The 18,632-nt window shown below is 47.7% G+C and overlaps 1 protein-coding gene across 1 annotated transcript in view; it reads right to left on the bottom strand.

The window, feature by feature from the left end:
• The window catches only part of NKD1 (naked cuticle homolog 1 (Drosophila)), a gene marked incomplete at its 5' end in the record, with an annotated part of 87,692 nt that overhangs the window by 23,296 nt on the left and 45,764 nt on the right, over positions 1–18,632 (bottom strand). The window contains 2 exons of the mRNA XM_015426622.1: positions 1,060–1,155; positions 15,624–15,730. Coding sequence (XP_015282108.1) covers positions 1,060–1,155; positions 15,624–15,730 — 203 coding nt within the window. The remainder of the gene's footprint in view (positions 1–1,059; positions 1,156–15,623; positions 15,731–18,632) is intronic.

The following is an 18,632-nucleotide window of genomic DNA, read 5'->3' as shown; positions in this document are numbered from 1 at the left end:
TGACAGTACAGAGCCAAGCGCCAACGTGGTGCTGTGGTTAAGAGTGGCGGACTCTAATCTGGAGAACCAGCTTTGATTCCCCTCGCTTTCTCCTTGGCCCCTTCTCTCTTCAACCGGCTTCCCCAACCATTGGCTTCTGTGAGGCCACAAACCTGTGTCAGGACTACACCATTTTAGACTGCGGGCCAAGCCAGGCCTCTTTTTTCCCTGTCGTCTAATTTCCTCTGTTCAGGGACTGCTGTGTTTTCGTGGAGGTGCGTCAAATCAGGCAAACCCTCTACCTAGAGTCTCTGGTACCGCCCAGAGACAGGTTTCCTACCACAAGGAGAACTAGGCCATTGTTACATCAGCCTCGTGCTTTGTCCTGCTCCCTTCTTTAGCTTTGCCCTACTTTGCCACCTCAGTCAGCATCCCCCCCCCTCCTCTTTCACATTCTACCTGGCACACAGGCCTTCCCAGTCTTTAGTTCTCCGAGGTTGCCTCAGATGAGCAAGGGCCAGAGGTCATTTCGGGGGGGATCGCAGTCCCCCCAGGTGAGGTACGGGGGCGGGGCACATGACGAAGCCCCACCCCCTGCTTCCGGCCGCCCCGCTTCCGGCCCTCATTCAGCCAGGAGGAGGCAGAAGAGGGAGGGTAAGTTGCTTCCTCCCTGCCTCTCCCCACCCCTGCCTGCCTGGGGCCAGGGAGGGCCTTCGCGGGGCTTCCTTGCACTCCCGCTGGCCTTGCAGGTCCACCGCCGGGCCCCTCATGGGGCTCGGCAGTGGAGCTGCAAGGCCGGCAGCGGCGGCTGGGACCGTTGGGGGCGGGGTGTGTGGCCTTATGACACACTTCCGGTGATGTCAGGGGATGTGGCATATGCTAATGAGTTATGCTAATGAGTTCCCCTAGCTCTTTTTCTACGAAACGACCCCTGGCAAGGGGTAACTGAACTTTCCATGACATCATGCCAACTCAGCCAATCAGACGTTTCACAAGCGCAAGAAGACACCATGGGACATAAAAACCACATTTCCTGTTAGCGGATGTGGCACGTGGCTCAGGAAGCTTCACTCTGCTTACCTCACGCGTGACTCGGCCGTTGTTGTCGAAGTCGTACAGTGTGAAAGTCCATTCCTGCCTGTTGTCTTCTTCAAAGGACACGTCGCACTGCAGTTCCTAAGGAACACAGACAGAGGAAGCGATGACCTAAAGCCAAAATCCTATTGGCAGACAATGCCGAGCTGTCATTTAGAAGATGTTAAATTAACACAACAGCTGCTTTAAAATAAATTATTTGATTTTATATTTGTAATTTTATATCCTATCAGGAACATGTTGAGATGTAGTCTAACAAATACTTTAAAAGCCACACCTTTTCCCCCTGTCCTGGCTAGCTCAGGCTAGCCTGATATCACCAGATCCCAGAAGCTAAGCAGGGTTGGTCCTGGTTAGTATTTGGCTGGGAGACCACCAGGGCTATTTTTGGGCAGGAACGAAGTTCCGTCTGGCTCCCGAGTTGGCCACGCCCAGCAGGAACTCACTAGCATAATAGGCCACACCCAACAGCAGAAACTCATTAGGATTGGCTATGTTAGGGGTGTGTGGCCTAACATGCAAAGGAGTTCCTGCTACAAGAAAAAGCCCTGGGTTTTGACAACAAACAAGGTGAACAGAATAAGAAGCAAAAGGTGGGTGTGGCTGGATGACCACACTTCTGGTAACATGGGGGTGCGGCCTAATAGGCTAATGAGCTGTGTTGTCAGGGGTGTGGCCTAATATGCTTATGAGTTTCTGCTGTTGGGTGTGTCTGCTGTTGGGTGTGGTCTATTATGCTAATGAGTTCCTGCTGGACTTTTTCTACAAAAAGAGCCCTGGCAGACCACCAAGGAAGTCCAGGGTTGCTGCACAGAGGTAGGCAACGGCAAACCACCTCTGAATTTCTCTCGTTTTGAAAACCCTACGGAGTCGTCATAAGTCGGCTGTGACTTAATGGTTAGAAAACAAAACAAAAAAACCCCTTCCCTTCAGCCTCTTAAAGAGGCTCAAAGTAATACCAGAGTACAACAATGGAACATTTTTAAAAAGTCACCCATTAAAAAAATTCCCGAATCAGAAGGAGAATTCAAACTAATCAATACACAAAATGCTCGCTTCACAGCTGGAAGGCCTTTGGAAATTACACAGGCCAGCTAGTCTCCTGCATGCCTGAAGGGAAAGGACAGGGTTGCACAGGCCTCCTTTAGGTAGGCACGGGAAAGGTGCCACCCCTTAAAAGACATGGCCATTTGTAAGCAGCACCCTAATCTCCAACAGCACTGAGCACTTCCAGTTTTAAATTCTGGTAGCTGGATGGAACCAAGTGGTTGAATCTGAAGAAGGTTGTGATTTGGAACCGTATATGTAAAGGATTGGATAAAAGCAATCTGTAGAGCTGCCACCACCTGGTACTATCATTTCAGAACCACGAGTCTAGACAAGGGAGCTTTGACTCTCTAAATCTGATGGAGGGAGCTTTGACTCTTATGCCTCCAAATTCTTGTTGGTCTCTTAAGGTGCTAATGGACTCTTAAGGTGCTAATGGACTCTTCTACTCCAGACCAACACAGCTACCCTCTGAAACTGTTCTAGGGTTGCCAGCTCTGAGTTGGGAAATTCCTGGAGATTTGGGGGGAGGAGCTTAGTTAGGATGGAGTTTGGGAAAGGGTGGGAGATTAGCAGGGATGTGATGTCATTGAATGCACCCATTTTCTTCCGGGAAACTTTGTGCACGCACCACAGTGACATTACCCGGAAGTGATGTCATCACACTGCCAATATCGGGGGTGATGCTCTAGATTTGGGGCAAAACTCTATGCTTTGAGCCCAAATTTTACCATAGAGTTTTGCCCAAAAACTAGAGCATCACCCTCCCGATGGCCGCAAAGTGGTGATGTCACTTCCGGGTGACGTCATCACGTCGCTTTGGTGGCATTTGTGGACGGAGTTTCCCGCGCTGGCCAGCTGGCCGCCGGTGGAAAGGTCCCTGCAAAAGCGGGGGAAACCCCACTCGGACTGGAGGCCTGGAAACCCTAGGAACTGATCTCTGCAGTCTGGAAACCAGTTAGAATTCCAGAATTCCAGGCCCCATCTGGAGGTTGGCAACTCTAGGTCTAAAGCATGACATACCACCATAACGAGGAAAGAGAACCGTCTACATGCGAGAGCAGAAGAAACAGTACAGCCGGTCTGAGCTTGACAAACCCGTCCTTTAGTATGAACTGGCTACATGTGTGAAACAGAGACCATTGGGTGCAAAGAAGTAGAGAAATCCCCCCCCCCAAGATGCGGTGTGGGGGGGATCTGGTCATTAGGCCAATTTTTTGACCTTTGCACAAAATGATCTCGTCACTTGCCTGGACTTTTAAATAAAATGTTATCTGGGCCATCTCCCCCCCCCCTTGTTTGGCCACCCGAAGGTTTGGAGTTAACCCCCCCCACACACACACACACCTGCCTTTTCTCTTGAGCAAGAGAAGGAAGGCATTCAATAGCGCTGTCTGTCTAATTCCCTTGGGCTAATACTCTCAGGGAATTTGAAACATTTCTCCCCCCCAGTTTCATTGAGCAAGGAGGAGAAACTATGTGAAAGACACTGACTGAAATGCTCAGACATATAATGCAAGATCCTCCAATTTAAAAAGGAAAGAGCAAGAGAGCGTGCACAAGGGGAGGGGAAAAAATCCACTTAATTCAAGAAGGGGGGAAAAAGTGAAGAGACTCACAGCGTGAAACAAGATGAAGTTGAAACAGAAGTGACCATTAATATAAAATAGACCCACGGCATAAACCCATCTGCGAAAAAGTCCTTTCACCGTGGAGATTTTTTTTTTAAAAAAATGCAGCAATAATTCCAGCTACTCCTTATAACTCATTAAAGCTTTACGTTTACTGAAGTAGAACCCAATTTGGAATTAATAAAGGGAGGGGGGGAAATAATCAGCGCCAGCCCACAGTGACATCTGGCCAAGTTGTGAGTTACGGTAAAAACGTTAAGTGCAGCAACGCATTCGGGCCTTAAGACTACAATCTAGTTAGCGTTAAAACCAGTGCCATGAATAGAACATAGTCTTTACAAACTGTGAACGTATCTCCAGTGACCAATTATCATTTTCACATTGCATTAAACTAGGCAAATAATTGTACCTGTGCTGGGGGGGGATACATTTTTTTTAAAGTGCTCAATTGTGATAAATCTAGCCCAAAGGGTTATAACCGTGGTTCAGCCTGAAGGTACTGGACTCCACTGCTGCTTCACCTATGAACACCTTGAAAACAACCTGTGTTATCCAGGACGTTAGAGCTTCCATTTTAAACAGGTGGCTTGTGGCATTTTAAAGACTTAACAAATGAAGCTTTCTAGCATAAATTTCTGTGGATGAGAAGCCAGTCTGTGGGATCTGATGCCAGTTTGGTGTAGTGGTTAAGAATGCGGACTCTAATCTGGGAGAACCGGGTTTGATTCCCCACTCCTCCACATGCAGCTGCTGGTGTGACCTTGGGTCAGTCATAAGTTCTTTCAGAGCTGTTCTCTCACGAACAGATCTCTCAGAGCTCTCTCAGCCCCAATTATCTCACAGTGACAGGGTGTCTGTTGTGGGGAGGGAAAGGGAAAGGAGATTGTAAACTGCTCTGAGACTTTGGGTAGTGAAGGGCAGGGTATTTATTTATTTATTTATTTATTTATTTATTTTTATTTGGATTTCTATCCCGCCCTCCCCGAAGGCTCAGGGCGGTATAAATCTAATTTCTTCTTCTTCTTCTTCTTCTTCTTCTTCTTCTTCTTCTTCTTCTTCTTCTTCTTCTTCTTCTTCTTCTTCTTCTTGGGTTGCCAACTCCGAGTTGGGAAATTCCTGGCGATTTGGGGGGCGGAGCCTGGGGAAGGCAGGGGAGGGGGCGGAGCTTAGCAGGGATGCGATGTCATAAAGTCCAACCTCCAAAGCTGTCATTTTCTCTAGGGAAATGGAGGCTGGCTGTAATTCCGGGAAGAACTTCAACCCCTACTACAAGGTTGGCAACCCTGGCTCTGTCCCATGAGAGTTTACACCAGAGTAAAAACTGGCCAGCCTTTCAAATGCCACAAAGCTGGTGTTAGTTTTTGACGTCATGCAACAAAGCCTAGTCCTCTGGAATCGATCCCTTTTAAACAATAAAGCCTTGTTAATTAAACAGGGAAAATGTCGTCTTAAAAACCACCAGCGGTGTCTGCCCCTTGAAACAAAGTAGTGGTCCAAACTGTACTGCTAGACACAACTGACTCTCTCTCTCTCTCTGTTACACACGCAATCCAGTTCAGGGAAAATGTCGTCTTAAAAACCACAAGCGGTGTCTGTGCCTTGAAACATGGTAGTGGTCCAAACTGTACTGCTAGACACAACTGACTCTCTCTCTCTCTCTGTTACACACGCAATCCAGTTCAGGGTGCAGTTTTCAAGAATCTCTACTCTGCTATGGAAGCTAACTGGGACTGATTCCCCACAAGCAGCTGTGCCGCCTTTGCTCTTCCATTTGCCCCAGTTGTATTGGTCAGTTTCACACTATTTGCCGTGCAATGGCATTTTGACCCACATCTTCCCCCAATTTTCTTGATCTCAATAAACAAGGATTGAGAAGATGCGGGAGTAGTCAGGGGGAGATGCAGGTCAGAATGCGGCTACACGGCGAATAGTGTGAGACTGACCAATACAACCGGGGCAGATGGAAGGGCGAGGGCGGCACATCTGCTTGTGGGGAATCGGTGTGGGTGATCTCGGTCCAGTCACACACTCTTATCCTACCTAACCTACCTCGTGGGATTGTTGTGCGGATAAAATAAGAGAATGTTGTGAGCCCCTTTGGGCCTCCACTGGGGAGAAAAATGGGGTATACATGAAGTAAAATAAATAAAATGCTCCCATTCGGGGACAAGGTTGAATCGGAGTGGGTCACCCAGTGATTGTCTAAGCAAGGCGAAGGTCAGACCAGGTATGTTCCCATTCGTGGCCTTCCACACTGCACTAGTTCTTCTCAAGGACTAAGGTGACAGGAATAAAGTTGACATTGTGATACTAAGCAGAGTGAAGAAAAAATGACAGGAAGCTGAGAGGAAGAAAGGTTGAGTCCTGTGAAACGTGGTGCTGGAGGACAGTTTTAAGGATACCCTGGACTGCACAAAAGACAAATAAGTGGGTTCTAGATCAAATCAAAGGAGCTGCGGTGGCTCAAGGGGTTAAGACGCTGAACTGCAGGCTGTGGAAGGTCGGTAGTTCAGCAGTTTGAGACCCGGGCTGCGCATGACGGAGTGAGCTCCCGTCTCCAGTTTCAGCTCCTGCCAACCTAGCAGTTCGAAAGCAAGAAATTGCAAGTAGATAAATAGGGACCGCTTCGGTGGGAAGGTCACAGCGTTCCGTGCGCCTTGGTGTTTAGTCACGGCGGCCACATGACCACGGAAACGTCGTCGGACAGCGCTGGCTCTTCGGCTTTGAAACGGAGATGAGCACCGCAACCCTAGAGTCGGACTCGACTGGCTTTCGCGCAAGGGAGACCTTTACCTTTACTAGATCAAATCAAGCCTCAACTGAAGCTGTGGTTACATTACGAGAAGACAAGAGTCACTGGGCAAGACAATCATGCGAGGCAAAGTTGAAGGCAACTGGAAAAGAGGAAGACCCAACATGACAGGAACTGGCACAATCGACGAAGCCACAAAGGCCCTCAGTTTGCAAGACCTAGGGTTGCCAGCCTCCAGGTGGGGCCTGGGGATCTCCCGTTTTTACAGCTGATCTCCAGCTGACAGAGATCAGCTCCCCTGGAGAAAATGGCTGCTTTGAAGCTGGCATTGCACCAAGCCCCTCCCCAAACCCCCCCCTCTCCTGGATCCACCCCCAAAGTCTCCAGGTATTTTCCAACCCAGACCTGGCAACCCTAGCAAGACCCGAGGAAGACTGTGAACGATGGGACATTTCGGAAGCGACTTGACGGAACTTAACACACACACACACACACACACACACACTAAGCAGAGTTATACTTTTGGAGCTTCCAACTTCCATAGTCACTGACAACTTAATAAGCCTTCAACAGACTTGGAGGAGCATTAACCCTGTTTAAGACTGCACCGTAAGTCTGCTTGACCTTTTTTTTTTTTCTTTTTGTCCTGCCGTCTCCCGAAATGTTATACTTTGGGAACTCAGCAGCAAAAAACCAGGGGAGAGGGCAGTTAAAGGAAACGTGGCTACACGCAAGTAAAATAAACAAGCGCCAAATAGCTTTGGCATGATGGGAGCGCAAGAAATACCTGCTTGATCCGCTGACTTGAAACCAATTCCCTACAGCAGTTAACCGTGCCCCCCCCCCCCCATCCCCTGCCGAGTTCAAAGGAAACCTTCCCTCTGCTGTATCCAGCCCTGGCCGAAAGCTGCCAGCTCACCCACCCCCCCATGGTGGAAACGGAGTTTCGTATTACACAAACATTTCCAGCAACTTTAAAAGCCAAGGCACATCTACCACCTTCGATTTTAGAACTCTCTGTCTCGACAGTCCCATTTTGGATTCTTTTGTACCTGGGTCATAAGACGAAAGCGTTTATCCTTTTTTCAAAAAAAAGAACCCTAAAGCTTACATGGTTCAGAAGCTTTGATTTGAAGTACCGGGAAGGTGGTGGTGGGGAGAGAGATCAACATCTGGTTCTTTGCCACAGACTAAGAGCTCTCCTTTTCTTGCGCTGCCTAACACGCAAGATCTTTGGGGGAAATCAGATGTACATACTAGATTAAAGGTAAAAGTAAAGGTTCCCTTGCTCGAAAGCCAGTCGAGTCCGACTCTAGGGTTGCGGTGCTCATCTCCGTTTCAAAGCCAAAGAGCCAGCGCTGTCCGAAGACGTTTCCGTGGTCATGTGGCCGGCATGACTAAACACCAAGGCACACGGAACGCTGTTACCTTCCCACTGAAGTGGTACCTATTTACCTACTTGCAATTTTTTGCTTTTGAACTGCTAGGTTGGCAGGAGCTGGAACTAGAGACGGGAGCTCACTCCGTCATGCCGCACACTCGGGTCTCGAACTGCTGAACTACTGACCTTCCACAGCCAGCACTTCAGCGTCTTAACCACTTGAGCCACCGCAGCTCCACATACTAAGTTAGAAGAAGGTTTTTATACCCCACCTTTCTCTACCTTAAAGCTGCGGTGGCTCAAGTGGTTAAGACGCTGAAGTGCTGGCTGTGGAAGGTCAGTAGTTCAGCAGTTCGAGACCCGAGTGTGCCGCATGACGGAGTGAGCTCCCGTCTCTAGTTCCAGCTCCTGCCAACCTAGCAGTTCGAAAGCAAGAAATTGCAAGTAGATAAATGTACCGCTTTGGTGGCATTAGCTGGTGCCTATGACATCGCCGAGGAAGCTGCCAATCCCCAAAGCAGTTTTGCACTTTTTTTAAAGTTTCGTTTTTTAAAAATCAAGTGCCAAATGAACAGAGAAAGACAAGCATAAAGGCTACTCTTTAATCGTGGGAGGGGCTTGACTGAAGAATGGTTGAACAGAACATAAGAACATGAGAAGAGCCCTGCTGGATCAGACCAGTGGTCCATCTCATTTAGTCCAGCATCCTGCCTCACACAGTGGCCAACCAGTTGGCTCTGGAGAGCCAACAATAGGGCATAGAGGCCGAGGCCTTCATAAGAACATCAGAAGAGCCCTGCTGGATCAGACCAATGGTCCATCTAGTCCAGCATCCTGTCTCACACAGTGGCCAACCAGTTCCTCTGGAGAGACAACAATAGGGCATAGAGGCCAAGGCCTTCGTAAGAACACAAGAAGAGCCCTGCTAGATCAGACCAGTGGTCCATCTAGTCCAGCATCTTATCTCACACAGTGGCCAACCAGTTCCTTTGGAGAGCCAACAGGGCATAGAGGCCGAGGCCTTCATAAGAACGTCAGAAGAACCCTGCTGGATCAGACCAGTGGTCCATTAGAAGAAGAAGAAGAAGAAGAAGAAGAAGAAGAAGAAGAAGAAGAAGAAGAAGAAGAAGAAGAAGAAGAAGAGATTGGATTTATACCCCGCCCTTCACTTGGAGTCTCAGAGCGGCTTATAAACTCCTTTCCCTTCCCCTCCCCACAACAGACACCCTGTGAGGTGGGTGGGGCTGAGAGAGCTCTGACAGAAACTGCTCTTTCAGGAACAGCTGTGACTGACCCAAGGTAACATCAGCAGGTGCAAGTGGAGGAGTGGGGAATCAAACCTGGTTCTCCCAGATTAGAGTCCGCACACTTAACCACGACACCAAACTGGCACTACACCTGGAGGCTGGCATAGAGGCCAAGACTTTCCCCTAATGTGGCTTCCTGGCTCTGGGATTCGGAGCTTGACTGCCTATGAACGTGGATATTCCCTTCAGTCACCATGGCTAGTAGCCACTGATAGACCTATCCTCCATGAATCTGTCTAACTCCCTTTTAAAGCTACCCATGCTTGTGGCTATCACTACATCCTCTGACCATGCATTCCACATTTTAATCACCCGTTGTGTAAAGAAGTATTTCCTTTTGTCCTGAATCTACTGCCTATCAGCTTCATCTGAGGCCCTCAAATTCTAGTATTTTGGGAGAGGAAGAAAAAAGTCCTCTGTGTCAACTCTGTCCACCCTGTGCATAATTTTATAGCCCTCTATTATATACCCCCCCCCCTTAGTCAACTGTTTTTAAACCCAGAAGTCCCAGACTCTTCAGCCTTTGCCCATAGGAAAGGTGCTCCAACCGTCTAGCAATCAGAGATGCCCTCTTCGGTACATTTTCCCCAGCTCTGAGATGTCCTTTTTGAAACACATTGACCAGAACTGCACAGAGTTCTGTAAATTGACCAGTGAGTAATGTTTACAAGCTGGATATACTGGAATGTTTGGCGTCTCGGCCCAGTGGTTAGCAAGTATTGGGAAGGTATATTTAATACAACGGGAGAAATGTTGCAATTTAAAAAACCGTGTAATCCCAAAATGGCTCTTCTAGGTTAGGTTTCAAGAGAGATAAACACAAGCAGACCGTTAACAAGTTATAAATTGCAGAAGGGCTGTTGCGAGCATAATTTTGGAAGCAAGCTACACTGCCTAAGGAAAAGGTATGGCTCAGGAAAGTTTGGTTTGTTCCGATTATGAAAAAGAATTACTATCTATAAAAGGTTACGAGACAGAAGGAGAATTGCTTGAGAGGAATTGATAGGCTGCTGGAAACGGTTCTTGACCGACTGGAATGCAACAGACCTTGGAAGAAGAAAAAAGATTACAATCTTTTGTATTTAAAGATTTGGTTATCAAACTTATTAAACGCCACGTAGATTTGGATTCTTAGTTGATGGTGTACTTTTTGAGTATGGCAACTTAAATGTTTTTTTCATTATCTGATGGACATGGAGGTTTTTGGTTCTGCATTCTGTCGTTCGCCTTGGTTAGCGTACTTCTGCCTAAAAGACTGTAACAGTAAACAAAAGAGGAAACAGCAGCAGCCAGGAGGAAAGTGGAAGGGGCACGAAATAAAACAGGAAAAGAACCTCAGTAGAAGATGGATTTTCTACAGTGAGGAATATTTGTCTGTCCCAGGGGTCATTTCCTGCAGGAGCGCACAGGATCGGAGCTAGGGCTGCCAACTGGCACTTACCCTTCCGGCGGGGGACTCCAGTTTTCCCTTGTATGGCCGTGGCCCCACCCCCAGCGTGCCTGGCATAACGTCATAACGTCACTTCCCTGTGCACGCTGGGGCGGGGTTCCCCCCGGGGCCCGATTCCCCGGCGTCGGGGAACGGGCCTCTGGGGCGGGGGAATTCCGCCCCCCGGGGGGATTTGACAGCCCTAATCAGAGCTCCGGCAGTAAAGAGCCCAGGGGGGTGGGCACATGCAACAAGCCCCACCCCCTGCTCCCAGCAGCCCTCAGTCAGGCCACGAGGAGCAAGAAGCAGCCAGGTAAGTTGCAGAGCCCCCCCCTGGCCCGCCTTCAGGTGGTCTCCCTTCCAAATACTAACCTGGGCCATCCCTGCTCAGCTTCCAAGATCTGATGAGAGTGGGCTAGCCAGGGCCATCTAGCTACATATACCACCATAATCAGGGGTCGTTTCCTGCGGGAGCGCACAGGAGCGGAGCTCCGGCAATAAAGAGCCCAGGGGGCGGGCACATGCAACAAGCCTCACCCCCTGCTCCCAGCAGCCCTCAGTCAGAGCAAGAAGCAGCCAGGTAAGTTGCACAGCCCCCCCCCCAGCCCCCTGGTCCAAGACAGTCCAGTGGCACCCTTATGACCAGGTTTTATTCAGGTACAAGCTCTCCCTCCTCTGCGAGGACAAATCTGCACATCCCCCCCCCCAATAGCTGGCAATCCAAAACAATCCAGTGGAGCCTGAGTGGTGGGTGTTGCCTCCTGACACACTTCCGGTGATGTCAGGGGGTGTGACATACGCAAATAAGTTATGCTAATGAGTTATGCTAATGAGCCCCTGCACCACTTTTTCTACGAAATGACCCCTGGTCTGTCCCCTTCTGTTGCTCTCTTCCACCAGCAGATGAAGACTCTTTGTGTTTCACCCTTCTTCTGAACCAATGTTTTGTTGTTATTATGTTTTGTATGTATTTTAACTCCATTTTTCAAGGTGTTGAGAGGGGTTGAATGTTAAACTGTTCACCCCTTTGGTGCCCCTTTGGAAAGGCAGGAAGGCGGGATACATATTTTGCAAATAAGTCAATCAATCAAACTTGATGGAAGTTGCTTCAACACTCATTCACTGCGTTCAGAGAAGAGAATGCAGATTATGAATCACAACCAGCTGAACACACGAGCAGATGAAGATGCCTTATACTATCAGTGTTAAGTCTATCAATGGCCACTAGCTGACTGAGGGGAACCTCCACATTCAGAGGCACTAAGCCTCTCAATCCCAGAGCCAGGAGGCAACATCAGGAGAAGACCTTGGCCTCTATGCCCTGTTGCTGGCCCTCCAGAGGAACCGGTTGGCCACTGTGTGAGACAGGATGCTGGACTAGATGGACCATTGGTCTGATCCAGCAGGAATCTTCTAATTTTAATTTTTCTAATTCTATCAAAGTCAGTATTGTCTACTCAGGTCGGCAGCAGCTCTCCAGGGTCCCAGACAGAGGTCTTTCACATCACCTATTGCCAGATCCTTTAACTGAAGATGCCGGGGATAGAACCTGAGACCTTCTGCATGCCAAACAGATACCCTATCACTGAGCCATGGCCCCTCCCCTAAAACAACTTCTGTCACACTTAGTGTATCTATCCATCCTCAAGCCATGGCTTTTCGACAATATAAAAAGCTTGTCATCAAAACTGCTACTTTCTACACCAAACCCGAAACTGGAGCCTATCTGCAGCTTTCATTGATGATCAGAAGAACGCACTGTTTGGCAAAGGGATGGTACTCGGTTTGCTGTTCAAGCGAGAGATAACATGCATGCTGTTTTGGTGGCATCAACATGCCTCCCTCTCCATGGAGGTAGGCGGCCTTCATCTCGGTATGACAACGTGTTTTCAGAGCTTGTATTTATTAAATCTCTCTCTTTATAAGCAAAGCCTGCCAAGAAACGATGTCTGGCAGTTTTACGATGTTTGCGTGTCTACCGAGGAAAGAGGCCATCTGACTCATTCCTGATGGGAGCGTTTCTTCCTCTCCGCCATCTAATCAGATGGATTTCCAGTGTGACTGGGTCAAGGTCGGAGCACTCCGGAGACCCAGAGATGAAAGGCTTTTACAAAAGCATCTATTCGACCAGGAAGTTTATAACTAGAAAGAGAAGTGTCGCCTACAAAGCATGCATGCCCAGACAGACAGACACAAAGACACAACTGCATGGAGAAAAAGACTGCTCATAAAAAGAAGGAAACCTAAGCATTTCCTGTCCAAAGGTAAACAGCATGGATCTGGGATAGGTTCTGGCCTCCTGAGTGAAATTTTAATGTTCTTCACTCCCATCTCCAGGTGGTCACAGATCCTAAAGCTCTTGGATTGTCCATCTCCTCCTTAGCCAAAGTTATTCCACCCCCACCCTGCAATTCCAACAGCTATCTGGATACTCCCTGACTGTGTATATAGTTCACTGCACACACTATATAAATAGGAACTTTTCTCCAATCTCGGTGAAATTTGGCCCTCGTTGACTTGGTTCAGTCACTGAGAGCTTGGCTAAGGCACTGAGCTACTAATCAGAAAGTCCCCAGTTTGAATCTCACCTTGGCTATGATTTGGGCTCTACTGGTAGCAGGAGCTCCTTTGCATATTAGGCCACACCCCCTAGTGTAGCCAATCCTCCAAGAGCTTACAGAGCTCTTCTTACTGGGGCTACTGTAAGCTCTTGGAGGATTGGCTACACTAGGGGTGTGTGGCCTAATATGCAAAGGAGCTCCTGCTACCAGTAGAGCCCTATGAACTTTGCAAGTTACTCTCTCTCATTCTTTCCATCTACAGCAGAGGTCATTTTGGGGGGGAACGTGGGGGAACGCAGTTCCCCCGGGTGAGGTGCAGGGGGGCGGGGCACATGACAAAGCCCCGCCCCCTGCTTCCGGCCGCCCCGCTTCCAGCCCTCATTCAGCCAGAAGGAGGCTGGAGAAGAGAGAGGGTAAGTTGCTTCCTCCCCGCCTCTCCCCACCCCTGCCTGCCTGGGGCCAGGGAGGGCCTTGGCGGGGCTTCCTCGCACTCCCGCTGGCCTTGCAGATCCACCGCCAGGCCCCTGATGTCAGGGGGTGTGGCATATGCTTATGAGTTATGCTAATGAGTTCCCCTAGCTCTTTTTCTACGAAATGACCCCTGACAGTATATGGAGAGTAATATTTATCTATCTTACAGTGCTGTTGTAAGGACTGCAAGAGGAGAACCGCATGAACCCAGGAGGTCTTCCAGATAAACCACCCTGTACAATTAGGTTACCTTTTGAGCTCCATGTACTCCTACCACTACAGTAACACATGACAGGGCCTTTTCAGTGCCAGCACCAAGTCTACAGAATGCCCTCCAAAGGAAAGGTCATATGATTCCTTCACTACTAGTATTAAGGAAGCAGTTAAAGACTTTTCTTGTCCAGCAAGCCTTTGGATTTAAGTTGTGTAGTCTGTAGATGTTGTGCATTTGTACTGAATTGGCCTATTTTTTTTTAACTAATTTTAAAAAATCAGTGTTAACCAAGATAGCTGAAAGCCTAGGTTTTGAGTGGCTTAATGGATGAAATAAAATGAGCATTTTGCACTAGATAGTATTTTTAATTATGATGATGATTTTAAAAAAAATCCCTTTGTTGAAGACAGAAAGGGTTTTCAGAGAGGCACGTTGTGAACATGGTAAAATAAAGAAAAGGCTGAAATTTCGTTATCTTACAGATGTTCATGTTAGTCCAGAAACAAGAATTGCATTGTTGCAACCAACTTCTGAAACCACTGGCTTTTCTTCAAGTAGAGAGATAATCCTGGTCATCCACGTACTTATGGCTGACATATGCATGTTATTGCTGGTACTTTTGATAAACATGCAAAGGGAAGACCATTGAAGAAGCAGAATGAGAGATAAAGGAAGCAGATGACTTCTACATAAACTTGGGATAATTGTGGATGACAATTAAGGGTCTAAACCTGAAGCCACACAGAAGACATCTGGACAAAAGTGATTCCAGAAACCCTATTTCTGCACGCAGGTCATAAAAGGAATGGCAGAATGCGCTGCAGTGCCTCAAAAGCAACAGATTCTTATAGAGGGTACTCGGCTTCACTTTGAAGGTGAAGCTCATTTTAAGCGACAGAATTTGTATGTTAGGCAGAAAGTTGGAGGAGAATACTGGCAGTGTTCCACCTCTCTCGTTTGGACTCAAAGTTCCACCCTTTCAGTTGATCAAATTGCATTTGTTACCATTTTAGCCACTCACCCCAAGCACAGGTAAAACTACTGCCATGTGACTGGATGCAGCAAACCTTCACAGCCCACCAGGCCAATCACAGTCCTTCAGCTACATACTGAAGCCTGATAGGCAGGGGTCATTTCCTTCAGGAGCGCACAGGACCGGAGCTCCGGCAGCAAAGAGCCCAGGGGGCGGGCACATGCAACAAGCCCCACCCCCTGCTCCCAGAAGCCCTCAGTCAGAGCAAGAAGCAGCCAGGTAACTTGCAGAGCCCCCCCCCCCAGGTCCAAAACGGTCCAGTGGCACCTTTAAGACCAAGTTTTATTCAGGTAGAAGCTCTCCCTCCTCTGCGAGGACAGATCTGCATGTTCCCCCCCCCTCCAATAGCTAGCAATCCAAAACAGTCCAGTGGAGCCTGAGCGGTGGGTGTTGCCTTCTGACACACGTCCGATGATGTCAGGGGGTGTGACATATGCAAATAAGTTATGTTAATGAGCTCCTGTACCTCTTTCTCTACGAAATGACCCCTGCTGATAGGTGATTGAAAACCATGCCTACCTTGGATTTCTGCTGGCCCAACATGACAGCAAAAAACCTACGAGCCCTCCCCAAAGACTGGAGGGCCCACATTTGACTTTGTGGCTCAAAACAGGAAAAACAAATTTTAGCCATTACATAGCTCACGTGCAAGTGCAACTGGCGTTTTAGACTGCAGCGATCTGCTGCCCTAGACCTTGTTGTATTTTTCTTAAATGGCCTTACCTCAAATTTTAGTTGCTTCTTGGCACTTGCACGCGCGTCGGCTTCCTTTTCGATTTTCTTTTCATCACCGCTGCAAGCTCCATCCATCTTCTCTGGAGGCAAAGCCACTAGAAGAGAGGGGGAGGGGGGGGAACACATTCAGAAAAGAGTTCTGGAACAGTCTGCCAACAGTCATGGGACCTATCAGACGCCTCGTTACAGAAACCACATTTTTTTCAGCTATTTCAACTTGAAACTCAATTTTAAACTACTGAGTACGCACACCGAGAAATATGCGGATTAACAGTAACTCCACATGTTGTTCTGCTTGAAGATTTAGCCTATGGAGTCATCATTTTAATGTCCAAAAAGTCAATTTGAATCCCAATCAAAAAAACAATGCCAATATATCAGTGTTTGGTTAAAATGCCATCTAGCTGATAATTCAAGAACCAGCAGAAACGAAGTGGGGAAAAGAATTACAATGGATTAATTAAGCAAAGGGGGGATTTTGTAAAATGTAGCTGTTTAGCCTGTGCTGTTAGGTCAGTGTTGGCCAATCTTAGACCATAATAAGTGAACTGATTGATTGATTTAAAAATGCAGCATTCTAGGTAAGAAAGAACAGCTGTTATCCAATGCAGGTGTAATGTTCTAGATTTCTTAACTATTGTTAGGAGGCCAGCAGCACCCTGTGGAGTATTTCTCCTACCTTCTGTACTCAAATTAGTCTCCTCCTTCCATTTCCATGATCTAGCAATGCATGCTAAAATTAACCAGGTTTTGGTTAAGCAGCATACAGCTTGTAACCATGGTTTCCAGCCAGCTGATGTTATCATCAGCACTGATGCAACAGTGCACCATGGTTAACGCTGAAAATAGAGAGGAGGAAGCTGACCACAAGAGGGGAAGATGGAGATCAAAGGCCACCCAAAATCCATGGAATCCTCCCAACTTTATAACTATTCTTTCAGGAGGTCAGGATCCACGGCCTTAGATCCACAAATCCCTTACCCCTGTATCCTACTGGACAATTTTCAAACTATCTTTTAAAAGAAAAGCATAAGAACATAAGCAGAGCCCTGCCGGACCAGACCAGTGGTCCATCTAGAACAGCATCCTGTCTCACACAGTGGCCAAGCAGTTCTTTTGGAGGGCCAACAACAGGGCATAGAATTCAAGGCCTACATAAGAACATAAGAAGAATCCTGCTGGATCAGACCAGTGGTCCATCTAGTCTAGCATCCTGTCTCACAACAGGGCATAGAAGCCAGGGCCTTCACAAGAACATAAAAAGAAACCTGCTGGATCAGACCAGTGGTCCATCTTGTCCAGTATCTTGTCTCACACAGTGACCTACCAGTTCCTCTGGACAGCCAACAACATAAGCAGAGCCCTGCCGGACCAGACCAGTGGTCCATCTAGAACAGCATCCTGTCTCACACAGTGGTCAAGCAGTTCTTTTGGAGGGCCAGCAACAGGGCATAGAATTCAAGGCCTTTATAAGAACATAAAAAGAACCCTGCTGGTTCAGACCAGTAGTCCATCTTGTCCATTATCTTGCCTTACACAGTGGCCAACCAGTTCCTCTGGATGGCCAATGACAGGGCATAGAAGCCAAGGCCTTTATAAGAACATAAGAAGAACCCTGCTGGATCAGACTAGTGGTCCATCTTGTCCATTATCTTGTCTTACACAGTGGCCAATCATTTCCTCTGGACAGCCAATGACAAGGCATTGAAGCCGAGCCCTTCATAAGAATATAAGAAGAACTCTGCTGGATCAGACCAGTGGTCGATCTAGTCTAGTATCCTCTTTTACACAATGGCCAACCAGTTCTTCTGGACAGCCAACAACAGAGCATAGAAGACGAGGCCTTCCCTTGATGTTGCCGCCTGACACTGGGATTCAGAGGTTTTCTGCCTCTGAATATGGAGGCTCCCTTCAGTCACCATGGCAAGTAGCCACTGATAGACCTATCATTCATGAATTTGTCTAATGCCCTTTAAAAGCCGTCTATGCTTGTGGCCAGCACTCTACATCCTCTGGTGGCAAATCCCACATTTTAATCACTTGTTGAGTAAAGAAGTAATTTTTTTCTGTCCATTCCAAATCTACTTCCCATCAACTCCATTAAGTGAACTCGAGTTCTAGTAGATTCAGGTGGAATCTGAAGAAGTGTGCATGCACATGAGAGCTTATAAAGTAAAGGTAAAGGTCTCCCTTGCTCGAAAGCCAGTCATATCCGACTCTAGGGTTGCGGTGCTCGTCTCCGTTTCCAAGCCGAAGAGCCAGCGCTGTCCGAAGACGTTTCTGTGGTCATGTGGCCGGCATGACTAAACACCAAGGCGCACGGAACGCTGTTACCTTCCCACCGAAGTGGTACCTATTTATCTACTTGCAATTTCTTGCTTTCGAACTGCTAGGTTGGCAGGAGCTGGAACTAGAGATGGGAGCCCACTCCAGCTTATACCCAGAATTAAACTTTGTTGGTCTTAAAGATGCCACTGGACTCAAACTTTGCTTGAGTTCTAGTACTATAGGAGAGAGAGGTATAGTTTTCTTTATCCACTCTCTCTGCCCCGTGTACAAATAGACTGACGTCAACCTTTTGCTCTTCCACCAATCTCAAATGAAGGATTCGCTATCTGAACAAAGAGTGGGCTATCAAGTAACAGACCAAATGGAGAACAAGCGCTTTTGGTTTTAAAACACTGCAAGTTAATCTTTCCACATATTCAGAGAGATAAATTATACATTAAAGCAAAGTTTTCTAACAGGTAAAAGCGGCGCAGTGACAATTTCGACCCTCATATGTTAAGTGTTAAGACTATATGGCGGGGAAGGGGGGGGACTTGCTGCATAAATGCCTTGGAAATACTTTAATATTTTATATAGGCAACGATTTTCTGTTCCTTTCACCTAAGATCTGGTTGCTAGGAGAATATTCCCTTTAAAATTCTGTCCTTTAGCAATGACATAATTTCTACCGGGGGGGGGGGGCTTTACAAAAAAAGGGCACACCCTTTT

The sequence above is a fragment of the Gekko japonicus genome, unplaced genomic scaffold (assembly GCF_001447785.1).
Source record: "Gekko japonicus isolate JY-2015 unplaced genomic scaffold, Gekko_japonicus_V1.1 scaffold1908, whole genome shotgun sequence".
NCBI classification, from domain to species: Eukaryota; Metazoa; Chordata; class Lepidosauria; order Squamata; family Gekkonidae; genus Gekko; species Gekko japonicus.
This window is presented reverse-complemented; position numbering and strand designations above follow the sequence as displayed.